Source organism: Bicyclus anynana, chromosome 10 (genome assembly GCF_947172395.1).
Source record: "Bicyclus anynana chromosome 10, ilBicAnyn1.1, whole genome shotgun sequence".
NCBI lineage: Eukaryota > Metazoa > Arthropoda > Insecta > Lepidoptera > Nymphalidae > Bicyclus > Bicyclus anynana.
Window position 1 is genome coordinate 2,970,981 of NC_069092.1, and position 15,340 is coordinate 2,986,320.

The 15,340-nt window shown below is 33.9% G+C and overlaps 1 protein-coding gene across 3 annotated transcripts in view; it reads right to left on the bottom strand.

The window, feature by feature from the left end:
• Positions 1-15,340, bottom strand: part of LOC112049969 (protein tramtrack, beta isoform) — a 536,667-nt gene that overhangs the window by 20,941 nt on the left and 500,386 nt on the right. Inside the window, exon 5 of one of the 3 annotated variants that reach the window (XM_052884060.1) lies at positions 2,114-2,497. The exons of the other annotated variants lie outside the window; for them this stretch is intronic. Coding sequence (XP_052740020.1) covers positions 2,253-2,497 — 245 coding nt within the window. The 3' untranslated portion in view covers positions 2,114-2,252. Of the gene's footprint in view, positions 1-2,113; positions 2,498-15,340 lie in introns of those variants that run through there. 3 annotated transcript variants of the gene reach the window in all.

The window sequence follows — 15,340 nt, forward strand, 5'->3', positions numbered from 1 at the left end:
GAATTATGGGGAACAGCGACAAAAACCAACCTAAACATCATTCAGAGAGCACAAAATAAAATTATTAAGGTTTTATTTCATTACGACTTTCTAACACCTACCAATAAAATATATAAAGAAACAAAATTACTTAACATAAAGCAAACATACATATATAGCACTTCAATTCTGATTCGGAAAATACTAAATAAAGATCTACATTCAAAAATCACTTTTACGAAAAAAATTCAAGTACAAAAACGAGCATTTCGCCGAGCAAATCACCTTTTACTAAGTCACAAACCTCGTACTAGCTATGGTAACAAAAATATTATATTTGAAGGAGCACAGATCTACAATAAATTACCATCTGATATAAAAGAAGCTAAATCTATGTTTATTTACAAAAAGAAATTAAAATTTTATTTATTGAATAACATGTCATTGTAACACATGCCGCATCCAGTAAGCTATAATCTTTGTTTTATTAAAACTAGTCAAGTACTACGTAAGAAGCCGGTTACAAACATGTAATTTAAAATCTACCCGCATTCTTTTTTTTTAGCAATTATTTATTTTGATTTATTGTATGTAGGATTTAAGTCTAATTAGTATGTACACACGTAAATAATTACCTTAGTGAGTTAATTGTATTTCTCATATAAGCGAATTTTTTGTAATTCTTTTGAGAAAATAAAGATCTTAAACCAGAAATAATTAAGTATAGATTATTATACAAGTATCTTACAAAACGACCAGTAAAAAACACTAAAATAAAGAAAAGAAAAATATAAGGCTTTTGAAGCTAAAAATAGGGTGGATACACTTTTGTATAGATCACAAAACATAAAGCACTTAAAATCTACGCTATTTTTTATATCCGTGGTACAGATAAAATTTAAGTTTTAAATCAGTTTAATTAAACTATTTTAAGTTTTTAAGCAAGTTATTTAAAATACCCACTTGCACTTAAGTAACTTAAAAGATTTATAATGTCTTACATAGCCTACATGGCATTGAATACTAAATGTATTATATACATTATATAGTACTTACAAGCTATATAAATGTCATTACCTCCCTTTACTGGGCGGTAGAGTTCCCGGTTGTGGATGTGTGTGTGTTTCTCTTACGAACACAATCTTATCTTCTACAGTGCGGAGGATGGCTAAGCACCCGCGGTTGTTATGGGTCGAACACTTCCATCGGGTCCTGACGCCATTATGCGTGGCTATAGAGTACGTGTAGCCATTTAATTTGATCATTGGTTTGCCTCTCTGCGACTGTACATACTGGTATAAGAGTACTGGAAAAATTATTGTCTTTAGTTACTGGTTTATTGGGTTACTATAATCATATAAGTTAGTCTTCGGCTGCGTAATACAAAGGTACGGGGGAGCGGAAGAAGAGGGGGAAGACGAAAAAGGGTGGCTACAGAGGAGCGGGCGACAGGGGCAATGATAGGCATGCGTATTGTAGTTCAGTCAATCTGTCGAAATTTTGACCATTTTGATAAAGCCGTGACCTAAAGGCTATTTTATTTGTCGCTTAAAAATGATGTTACTAAACTACACTGTAAGTTTGCCAGTTGTACCTAATTCCAAATTTCGAAAAAAAATGAAGAGGAAGTTGCGATGCACATTTTACCTCATTAGCTCATAGCTGTACAAGATGAAATGCAGGCGGTAGGTGTCCAAGTCTCTAAAAAAGTGTTTGTTTGTAAAAAAAATCTGTAGAATAAAATTTTGAGAAAAATGCATTTCAAGTTTTTTGAGTTTTTCAAAATGAATGGCATTAGGTATAACTGGTACACTTGTACAATAACATCATTTATAAGCGAAAGAAAAAAAAATAGCCTTTAGGTCACGTCTTTCGTCAAAAACGACAGATTGACTGGAGTATTGCCGCCCGCACCGCTCTTGCTTCCGTCTGTCGTCATATACCTACGTGCTGCATGATTGAGGACTCCGTAAGGCGGTATACTCATTGAAAGTTGAAGAGTGTTCTCATGAAGATGTGCTCCTGGTTACAAATGACTTGAACACTACCGAAAATTTGATATCGACCTAAAATTGATATCGGATATTCTTGAGTTTTCTAAAAAGTGATTGTAAATAATTTAAAGTAAATGAAATAGTTTGAAAATTAGTTTATTGTATTTAATATTCATAATAAAAGAAAAAAAACACACATGGATATTGAGTATATTTTGTACTTATGACTAAAACGCAGGCGGATGACGAAGGCATCGTCACTGACTATTTAAATATTCCTTAAATTCCATTGTAAGGCTCAAGATTACCCGGGACTCCTGTATTACCGTAAGGCGGGGCATGCATATGAGTGTCTTTGACGAAAACAATCGCATCGTGTATAGTATGCAGGAATGCCAAACATCCGCGGTTCTTGTGCGTAGAACAAACCCATCTCTTCTTGAACGTCTGTTTCGGTATACAGCAATACGTGTAACCGTTCAGGAATATCAGAGGCTTTCCTTTTTGAGACATCACGTATTTCACTGGAATTATAATACAGAAAATGTTTTTAAAATCTGGACATAGGCGAAAGGTCATTCATCATGAAATCTCAAAAGCTGCATGTACAAAAATGAAATTTGGCAGGAAGGTAGCATATATAAGAACGAATTTTGCGGGTCGGACTAAGGAGGTCTAAGAGCAGATAAACGCGGGCATTTCGGCTATGATTTGTATACAGAACAACTGCCTTGTTGGTTAGCTTTAGGCCGCTTGTATACGTCCGTTGTTCTCACCGGACATAATATAATGTATATTAGGTATATACCGGACGTATAATGAATGTTTGTACGTGTACAGATACTAATCCGGCAACAAAAAGGTTTTGCGAAGAAAAATACGTTTATTTAAATTTCAAGGTAACATATAACAACATTTTACTAGTGGTATAATTTCTTTTATATTTTTAAATTTTTAATTATTGGTAGGTTACGTTTAGAATGCTAATGCTAGAAAACTGTGTGAATAAAAACGACTTTAAAATCAGTGCAGATACGATCAGATGTTGTAAAGACACGAGATATTTTTTTTCTACATTAAACATTGAATAGAAATAGCTCACTTTCCACACCTTATTTCTGTATAATTAATAAAAATTGTATTAAACTTATGCAATTGAATATTGCCAAGTCTGAAATTGAGATTGTCTTTGAGTTCCATAAGTTTCTAACAGACGGCGGTGCAAGTTCAAATCTGCCGTGTCAACTAAACACTTTACAAGTATACTCAGGCACAATTATCCACCCACTTTAATATGTAGTAAGTATATTAAAGTGGGCGGATCATTGTGCCTCCGAGTATATTTATTTAAAATATTTAAGTAACCAAATTGTGTCAAGTAGTACTTTAGAAATATTGTGTACTTTAAAAATTTAAGACAAAATTGCGAATACATTTTCGTTGCCCTTCTTGCCAACATTTCGATACATAAACTTGGGAGGGTGTACGTGATAGTCCTTTACAAATACGACCGTGTCGTCTACAGTGTGGACTGTAGCGAGGCAGCCGTGGTTATTGTGCGTCGAGCATTTCCATATAACTTTAGAACCGCCGCAGGACGTCTGCTTTCGCGAGTAGTATGTGTATCCATCTTTAGTGATCATACGATTTCCTTTTTGAGAGGTTATATAAGAGAAACCTGAAAACAATGAATGAATAATTTAAAAGATGTTGTAAGTTTTCCTAATAAATGCTAATGAAAGTGAACAAATATAAAGTATCAGATCTTTATCACTTACCTACATTGATTTGTATGAAATTGTTGTATTTTTGACCGACTTCAAAAAAGGAGAAGGTTCTCAATTCGATGCGTATGTTTTTTTTAAATGTTTGTTACCTCATAACTTTGTAATTTACTAACCAATTTTGAAAATTCTTTTTGTGTTACAAGAATATACTTTCAAATTAGTCCCATTTAATTTTTATGAAAATCGGTTTAGTAATATTGTGTTAAAATCTAAATAAATGAAATATGTCTTTTTATGTTAAAAAAGATCCAAGAAAATATGAGGTTCCATTTTTATGTTAAAAAAGATTTTATAGGTTCTGTTACTTTTAAAGTTTAAAACGTTAAATATAAATAGAGAAATAATGAAATTGGTTCTGTGAACAACCCTGAAGTCAATTATGTACCAGGTTTGACACAGAATTGTAAATTGTGATGTTACGATTTAAGGAAAAACAAAATTAAAATTCTTATAAAATGCAATGCAAATCATTGCTAAACTAATATACCTATAGGTACTAAACTTAAAAACAAATTATTGAGATCATAATTATAAAGTAATATGTAATAAAAACAAACATAGGATTTCTATAACAAAATACATGACATACGCAAAATCGAGTAGTCAATCAATATTTATTATAATTTAGTAAGTAGTGTTAATAATGTAACAAGCCACATTGTCACATCAAAATTGTAAAATGATTAACCGACAGTTTCAGAATAATAAAAAATAAAATATAGAAAACCGGAAACCAATATGCCTGTGGAAAAATTCGAATATAGCTCACTATTTCAGAGTATTTATTTGTTGTTTAGTTGTGTTAGTTACCCGGGCTACATACCTCCAGTTGTGTCTAATCGAAATTTCAATCAAAATTATTAGAAAAACAGTACAGTCAAAACTGACGAACACTACACACGCACGCTTTAACTGCACAGCTAAAATAACGTTCGTAATAAATTACATATATCACATAATGATTCACATGATTTTCTTTGGAAAAATAAACCAGTACTGTACCAAAGTTCTGATTCTCTACAGAATCCTGGCGTAAGAGCTTTACTGTCTTGTTTTCATTGGTGTTATTGAGGGTAGTACATTCTGTTCATGATTATTATCTATACTACAGCCTTTGTTGATGAGTATTGTTTACCAACAAACAAATCATTAAAAATGAGGGTATAAATCACTAGTCATTTCACACCTAATAATTATTATAACTAACTTGTTCTTAAATCAATGAAAATAAATTTGATTAATAAGCTTAGAACAATTAAATATGGTTAATATATTTTATATAACAGTTTATAAACAAACCATACTTTATTTAAAATAAATAATTTATCAAATGACATGCGATTTCTACCTTCATTTCTAACTTATTTGATGGTAAACAGTAATCATCAAGATAGGCTGTAGTATATATCGGGGCATCGACTATATTCCACTTCTGATATCGGCGGAACCGTAGTCTAAGAGCAGGTTCCAAGCTTTATGTGTCAAGGATGGCAGATACACTAAGTAATACTATCAATCATCACCGAATCGATCACTAATTCTACCCTCTAATTACACTTGATCAAGTATAGCGCTGATACTATCAGATATAAACCAGGATTAACTATCATACGGCTAGGAGTCAGCCACCAGCTGATGTCAGACTTGAAACTGAACCAGTTGGGTTAAAGACGTCTTCTACTGTTAACCAACACTCCCCATTCTCAGCTGGTGTTGGCTCTCAGCTAATTAATTAACAATGCAATAGCCTTACTTCTATTAACTCACCCACTGAAGTTCGGAAACACTATCACTATTTTAACACTGCACCATTACTATTTAACAAATGGAAGACGAGTATCCATTCCAAGAACTTGATTACTCTGAACTACTCATCTAGCAGGCTATAATGGAGGCAAGGTGCCTCACTATGTTAAGCGTACCGATCACCCGCCATATTGGAAGCAATGCTATTGGACAAGAGTGACGTGATCAATCTTTCACAGTCTAATTTATTTAAACGGTAAATAATTAAATCCCAATTCCATGAAACCTGATTCTAATATTATCACAATAATTAACGTAGATTTTGCTAACCGTTCAAATAACTCACTCGGCGACATATAGATGAATTTTGTTCTTGCCTTGTTAATTGTAACTTAGCGAAACAGCTGTGATTACGTACACTTTATCATTTAACTTTTCATCAACTTTTGGCGCATTCCTCTGCCATCATGCAAAGTGATTCCTTGGTTCAGTTTATAATGAGCGGTGCGTATGAATCGGTAAGTAATACATAATGTTTTTATAAACTTTTTGAGACAAACTTGTACCGGTTCGTATGATGAAAAATTATCATTATCAGAGTTATTAGACAGAGGTAAAAAGTATTTTTTTGTGTATTTTCTTCGAGACGGGCCTTCGATTGTGACATTTTTCTTGTTAAATATCTACATAGTGTATTCAACTACAAAAAAGTAGGTGTTACAAGAAGGCACCACTTAAAGTGATATACCACACAACGCCGGCTAAAGTCTTGCGCGTGATACCAATTACGCTCATCTATATTCGCGGAAAAAAGTAACACTAGATTCACACGGCATTGTCTTGCACGTTTTGTGTATATGTCTTAACGAAGTCTTGGCATATACGTTGTTCACAGAACCGTTCACACTACGTTAATACTGCATAAACTAAGATCATATTAATGTGTTTAGATGTGTACGCAAAAAAAAAAACTTGCCGTACCTACATGTGAACGTAGCGTTACATGGCGTATAATGCGTTTCCTCTCAGCTCAATTTCTCTATTTCACTTCTTATTAGGTATTGTGCTAATAATTAACACTCACTATAGTTTTAAATTCCATAATGTTGAATCAAACTAATTTACCATACTATGATTTGTTTATTTTTTATAAAAAAGATATTTCAGCAAAAAATATGAATGATTAGTTACTATTTATTATCTATTAACTTGTTGATTAACCACGCCTCGTCACAGTAGATATATTACAAGCAGTATAATAACTCGGCCATATTTTTGAAATAAATACCTACAGCCGCGCGCTCCGTAAACATGTGATAGGGCTGCCTGTCTCCAGCATTTTAATTACATTTGCCAACTTTGTGTTTCCATTTAGTTATGTGATTGTAAATATACTGTTTTTTAAATAAACAAATAAAATACTTTGTAAATTGTAGTAAAATAGGAAGTGATCAATAAAATGCGTGTTGTTTTTTGATTGGTAGATTTAAATACGGCTGATACTAATCAATGACCTTCATATATTTATTTTGGTGATGCCATCTATCTATTACCACCACACTAGGTGACCAAATAATAAAAAATCGGTCAAGTGCGTGTCGGGCCACGCGCAGTGTAGGGTTCCGTAGATTATGTTAACACTTTAACCCCTTATGTAATGTACAAAAATACCGATAACGATACCCCCACACTATAGAATAGACGATAAAAAATTGACCCTGACTTGGCATGTAGGGAAGGAACTACAAAAAACAAATTGAGATTGACCGGGTTCGCTAGTAGTTTAATAAAAAAATCTGGATAGGTATATTGATATGAGCTGGCTCTTTACTTTTTTTATTCAAATACATTAAAGTATGAGCAACACAATAATGTTGTTAAATTCAAACAACTTCTTTACGTAACTTCTTTATTACCTTAAAATACAGGTATACAAAACATACATGTCATAAGATTTAAATCTATGTATTACATAATAAATCAAAGAAAACAACCTAAATGAAGAAGTTAATAAATAATTATTTAATAATATTATATTAACGTTTACCTCATTTACCTATTTACACAATTTTATCATTTAAGCATTTATTTATATATATATTTATTAAATTATGCCTTTAGAATACAAAATATTAATCAAACTTTATAAAAATAATAACTTTTTTCCTAGTCGTCATAATTAAAAAATCCAATACACTGCGTTCGTCACCGCGGCACAGTCGCAACGGTCTTCACCCCACGATCACCCCACGTACGAGCTGCGTAGGTATAGCTCGCGTTTCGACCTTTAGTATGAAGTCCAACTACTGCTTGTAATATATCTACTGTGGCCTCGTCACTATGTCGGCAGGCGCCATATTGGTGTTAGTTCGTGACCGGAAGTCATTGTTCAACCGTGTCCATGACATTCATTTAATTAACCAAAAACATAAATGATATCGATATTGAATTAATAACTAATAATATTAACCAATAACTAAAATAGGCATAGTGATTAATTAGAAAATTTTTAAATATGTTTCAAGTACTAAATATATTAATTACAAATTCACAACAATATGGACTACGATAAAAATAAAATTATATAAGTACATATCTATATGAGCTAAAAGCCGAAGTGCGGTTAGAGATATATATGGTCACTGAAAAAAACTTTATTTTTTTTAATTTAACAGTAAAATGTTCGTAATGCACTACTAATGACACTATACATACAAAAAAGTAACTTAAAAAAACTTTACCTACTGTGCTAGTTAATTACCTATGATGCTAGAACAATATAAATTAGATAAGACGCCTAGTTCATATCACTAGTTATTCAAAGTACTTGTATATTATATACTAGCGGACGCCCGAAACTCCGTCCGCGTGGAATTCAGTTTTTCACAAATCCCGCGGGAACTATGGATTTTTCCGGGATAAAAAGTAGCCTATGTGTTAATCCAGAGTAAAATCTATTTCCATTCTAAATTTCAGCCGAATCGCTTCAGTAGCCGCAGTGTGAAAGAGGAACAAACATACTTATACACTTACACACTTACACACTTTCACACCTACACAACTTTCGCCTTTATAATATTTGTGTGATTATACTAGCTGACGCCGCGCGGTTTTACGCGCATGGTTTCCGTTCCCATAAGAAAACGGGGATAATATATAGCCTATAGCCATCCTTGATAAATGGGCTATCTGACACTCAAAGAATTTTTCAAATCGGACTAGTAGTTCCTGAGATTAGCGCGTTTAATCAAATAAACAAACAAACTCTTCAGCTATATAAATATATAAAGCTGTATAGAACTATAGATTATAGGTATTATAGGCTACTATTTTATCCAATAAAATTAGAACCCACCAAAATTTTAACAGTCGCATAAATTGAACAACTAAAACTAATACCGTAAAAGAAGCCAAGTGGAAGCCAACTGCAACTCGGCTTTCAACCTATAACTATATCTGAATTATTTTTCTTGTGATTTATTTATTATAGGTACCTATGTAGTGTGTATGAATGCAAGATCTCACTTTTCAATTAACGTATTTTGCTTCATAGACACTGCAGAAGCGCAATGAATTTACATTTACGTAACTGCGTATAACTGTAATTTGGCCAACGCACATACACAATATTATCGACAATAAAGACAATATTTCTTAAATAAAATTCACATTTATTCGTATGCATAGATAGAGTACCTTCTAATTTTAAGGTACATCTCTTTTTTCCCTGCTTTTCAAGATTGGTTAACATTTGCTTTTTTCTTAGTTTAATCACGATTAATAATTGTTAATGGGTTTGCATTATGTACGCTACTTCTATCTGCTAGTCCCAAAATACATGCAACCTCGCTATTCTCCATTACTGAAATCTATTCAGTGATTTTAGCTATTTGTTGGTCAATCAGTCAAAAACGGTATCTAGGTATATTGAGATATTATTGTATATGCGGGAGCCTTCGCTACTCGTTATAATAATAGCCTTTATTCAGACAACTTAATACATATTTTATAAAGTTTCTAAATCTAAGGTGACACCAGCAACTTTGTCTGTTTGCCCAACTTTGGCAAAGGCCTCCTCCATTTCTTTTCATTTAGGTCGGTTCAACGCCTTCCTTGTCCACGCCTCCCCTGCTACAGCCTTTATTTCGTCCTCCCATCTTCGGAACTGTCTGCCTCGATTCCTTTTGCTGTTTCTTGGGTACCAATATATAATATTTTTATTCCATTTCTCAGTACCTCTTATTATGTGGCCTGTTCATTTCCGGTTAAGTTTCCTTATCCTTGTTGTGACATCCTCTGTTTTCGTATGTTTTCTTATAGTCAAATTGTAACTCGCTACTCGTAACATAGATATTAAATATTAGCAAACGTATACACTTGTGATCCAGGTTTCAAATCAAATTGAGCGTGACCTCTTTCATGTGGTGGATGCGTGTGTTGTTCTCTTAGCAGGACAATTTCGTCGCCGACGGTGTGCAGGGCAGCCTGGCACCCCTTGCTCTGATGCGTGGAGCATTTCCACCTTTTCTTCATGCTCATACCAGGAGTTGAGGAGTAGGTGTAGCGATTAATCATTATCATGGGCTTCCCTTTCTTCGATAGAACGCACCTTACTAAAAGCAACAGTTATATCGTTATAATATATATAATTTTTAAAATATTTTATTCTTTACATTCACATTCTTTTTAATTGATCCTTGACTGCAATCTCAACTGATGGTAAGTGATGATGCAATCTAAGATGGAAGTGGGCTAACTTGTTGTGGATAGGATGAAAATCCACATCCATTAAGGTTTCTACACGACATCGTACCGGAACGCTAAATGGCGGTACGTCTTCGCCGGTAGGGTGGTAGCTTGGGTAGTTAGGGGTAGGGAAGGGTAGGTGTAGGGTGGGACTAGAATAGGATAGGGGTAGGGAAAGAGTCAAAGCGAAGCTTGACCGAGTCAGCTATTATAAAATATTAATAACTCGTAAGCTGGTTTGATTTACAGTTGCATAATCATAGAGTTGATATGGGATAACTACATTACAAACACACATTTAAAAAATATGAATTTTATAAAAAAACTGTGAATTTTAATGATTTTTTGGTGAATTTGATTTATTCTATCAAATAAATGATTTATCGTAATTTTTTTTCTGTAACATTCTGGACCCAAAATGGTCTCTCTGGTCCCTTTTAATCACGTTGCCTGGTTTGGGATCGGTAAAATAAAATGACACTTTTTGAATAAATTTGGCTATCAATTTTTATTTATTCCGTGCCTGGAACAGATTGTGACAAAGTGAAAAAAAAAACAATAAAAACTTTGTCTTGCTGCTAAAAATAATTCAATTTCAATTTGTGCAATTATTTTATATCGAATCGACTTTTTTAAGTAGTTATTTTCATTATTATTGTTGCTTATTACGTCACTTTCACCCTCCGGCATAATTATAGTCCCTCACTTTCCCTCTCTCACTTTTCTCACTATTTTTTTCCTACAGTTGAATGAACTCTTTTTCTTATTTAAGTCATTCATGCACTTAGTGATGCATAGAGCTGAAACCCCTTTTTTCCAACCGAATCTATTCCGGGCTGCATTTTTTGACGTAATCCATGACCAGCCTTCATTTCCGTTTCTATGGAAAATTTCCAAGAAGTCTTTGGCCTTCCACATCTTCAGCGAGCCCCCTCTAGGATACCACTGAAAGGACTCCCGATGTTCAGTGTAAAGTGACCTATTCAATTCCATTTACTGCGTTTTATTTGATCAAGGTTAGAGGGTGCCTTAGCGATAGTTCAGAGTTCACTATTGAAAATAGTGTAAGGCCAAAGACGTTACACAGATACTCTGATAAAGACTTGCAGCATATTAACGACTAGCTGACGCCATGCGGTTTCACCAGCGTGGTTCCCGTTCCCGTAGGAATAAGGAGATAAAATGTAGCTTCTAGCCTTCCTCGATAAATGGGCTATCTAACACTGAAAGAATTTTTCAAATCGGATCTTTTGCTTGAACGCGCTAATCTCAGGAACTACTGGTTTGATTTGAAAATTCTTTCAGTGTTAGATAGCTCATTTATCGAGGAAGGCTAGAAGCTACATTTTATCTCCGTATTCCTACGAGAACGGGAACCATGCTGGTGAAACCGCATGGCGTCAGCTAGACGTTAATATGCTGTAAGTCTTTATCAGAGTATCTATGTAACGTCTAATGTAATAGTGAACTCTGAACTCTCGCTAAGGCACCCTCTAAAATGCAGTAAATGGAATTGAATAGGTCACTCTTTTACGAATAGGTCATTTATCGAGGAGGGCTATATGTTACATATTATCCCCATATTCCTACGATCACGGAAACAACGCAGATGAAACCGCGCGGCGTCTATTAGTATTAGTATAGATGTGGGTTGCGTATTTCCATCATCCATTAATTGAGGGTAGCTTAATAAACGTCGCCTATGCGACTACAATCGCGCGCTTCCTACTACGCACCGCGGGGGCGGGTGGTTGTGGTCTTGCTTCACTGAGACAATCTCGTCGGACACTGTGAAGATAACCGCCCGACATTTGCCGTGTGTGTTGGTGGAACATCTCCACCTGACCTTGGGACCAGCCGTGCTCTCATAGTACGTGTATCCATTGAGCCTGATAAGACGCCTCCCCCTTTGCGAGAGGATGAATTCAGCTGAAAGCAGGGCACTGGTTACAAAACAAGGAATTAAAATAAGGTTAAAGACTTGAATGAATTAAATAGTTAGATTAGGCTAAAATTTTGCGAGATAATATCTCAATTACATTTTTTCTCCCTACTTGTAAAGTATGTCAAGTCAAGAGTAAATAATCCTTCTGGATAAGCACGTTCCACCGTATAGACTTAATCGTTTATCATCAGGTGTGATTGAAGCCAAGCCTATAACAATGTAAATAAATGTCTTGCAAACGTTTAACACGTGAAATAATTAAAAAAATGATCATATGATACCGAAGATAATGTAATAAAAAATGTGCTTGATACCAGATACCTGTTACCTCCCAAAGCTACGCGTACCTCCATATTTGCATAACTGTACTTAAAACATTGAACACGTGGATATGTTACTGTTAAATTGTAAAATATGTTAGTTTATAATCTCACTCGCGATATTGTAATCTGTCGATTTATTGTAAATTTAATATACTGATTACAATTTAACGTGTTATTTTTCACGTGTCATGTTCACTTCACAATATATCGACAGATTACAATATCGCGAGTGAGATTATAAAGTAACGTATTTTGCAATTTAACGAAATTAAAAAATTATCGAAATTATTTTCACTCCTGGTACATGTACTTTACTGCGACGATATACCTCAGAAGCCTTAATCAAGTTTGTTTTAATAACTGAAAGTCAGAAAAAATAAACGAAATATAATAGAAATATTGATATTTATTAACAATAAGGCTTTGTATTAACAACAACTTTGTATTGTCGAACAATAACATATCGATGAGACGATTAACTTTTTTATTTACGAAAATTCTCTGTTGTGGTTAGCTAACTAGACATTGTGGCTAGGTTGTTTAACTATTAATAACCAACAGTAAAAAATCATCTGGGTAGTAACAACTTTTGATAAACTGCCCTTTATATTGAGGTTATTAAAAGTTTTTACTAACCAGGTGTTTTTTTTACTGTTGCTTAATTAATAGTTATACACACTTAACAGCCACAATTTCCTACAAATTGCGTGGTACCGACGTTCCGACGCTCAGAATTTTTTATTTCCTGGTAACTCAGTTAGCTACCAGAATCAATAATTTTCGTAAATAAAAAAGTTGATCATCTCATCCAGATGAAGCTACTCGCGAAAAATTAACTTGATAGTAATTTGTACAAAATGACTAATATATCTAATGTCTATTCTTGAAGCATCCGTCGCAAAGAGCCTGATTGCATGTGTTGCAAAAAGTCTTAACTTTTTTAACAATTGTCTTTGCGACTGTACGGTTTATTTGTAGGTTCTCACGAAGGTTCTTGTAGCACCCTACACAGTTTCTTCTTTTCCCGCCATCTTGTAACACGTGCAAGTACCCGACAATTTTGTCTGAAAGAAAAACAAATATTATCAACTTTTAATTACTTGGTCTACTTGTCGATATGTTCTCAATTAAGTATTTTTCCCATTTAGGTATTGGGGTATTTGTATTTGTGATGTTGGTTATTTAGTAGGTAGTTGTTAGTTTTTATGGAATTTATATCATAGTCCATGTAATCATTAGATACTTCTTTGAACTTTTTCTAAACTTTTTCTAAATAATTGATTTATTTTGTTATTCTCTGCGAAAAATATTTGAATCTCTTTTATGTAAGTTTCACTTCTATAGAATACTATGAAAATCTCCATCATCATCAATGATGTTAGAAGAATCTTCTAACATCATATCAATTTCGTATATGTCAACCAACATACGTCAAAATGAGTAAATTAGCCTGCAGGACATTGGCCTTTAAGATGACTCAACAAAGACTACGGTCCTAAGACTTTCAGCTACAATCCAGGAAAGAATATTTCTCATCGGTTTTTAGTGGAAAAATAAATATTTAATTGCTGTAAAATATCGCCTACTTCTATTCAGAACTTGCTTCTATGGTCCACGAATAATCAAGAGAATATGTTTAGATTCTTAGCAGTAGAGTGTGTTAGAACCAAAAATACTAATAGTCATTAAATAAATTATAAAAAAAAAAATATTTATTAGTAGCCCGCACTTGGATAGTAAACCCTTGTGGGTCAATAAACTGTCAAGGTCTCACTAAAACTTGTAATCAACAAAAAAATCACATAAAAACACCATCTTTGGATAAAATTTAACAAACAAAAATACTTGAACTCAAAATTAAATTCGTCAAAACATAAAATAAATTTCGTCAAAATAAAAAATAAACGGAAACATTGTATCATTGTATTGTATAAGGCCAAACGAGCGTAATTTTGTGAGTTGTCAGTTATGTAATTTCGGTCGCAGAAAATCGCGTGTAACTCATTTTGCAACGCTGTGGCAGGAACTGGACTTTTGTATGAAACCGAATGCAGTAGAAATTACGCGACTGACAACTCACAAAATTACGCTCTTTTGTCCTCACCTAACTTATTTTAAAATAATATACTATAATTTATAACTGGCAACACCTGGTAGGTGGTTATGGTTGGCGACGACGGAAACTATTACGTTCTCTACTGTAAACAGGGCTCCTTTGCAACCGTGTCTCATGTGGGTGGAGCATCTCCACCGGATACGATAATTGTTGACTTTGCTGGCGTAGTAAGTATACCCGTGAAACTTTATCATACGCTTGCCCTTGTGCGATGTTACGAACTCTGCTGTAAAACATAATAATATCATCATCATCATCATCATCATCATCATCTCCAAAACTAGCTGACGCCGCGCGGTTTTACCCGCGTGGTTCCCGTTCCCGTAAGAATACGGGGATAATATATAGCCTACAGCCTTCCTCGATAAATGGGCTATCTAACAATGAAAAAATTTTTCAAATCGGACCAGTAGTTCCTGAAATTAGCTCGTTCAATAAAACAAACTCTTCAGCTTTATAATATTAGTATAGATGGTATAATTTTGCATCAGTCTTTCATGGCCATTTAATACTTTCATTCACCATTCGTCATCACCATCGTTCATCATCACGTTCGTCATCACACCCAAAAGATTTACAAAAGTAAAGGTTGCCTGCTTTCACATTGCAACTGTGGGGTTGCCAGATATAAACAGTTGAGTAATGTTATGTATATACTCTCATCAGTTATTTAGTCGTCTAATCAAATGAAAGCTTATTAAAAG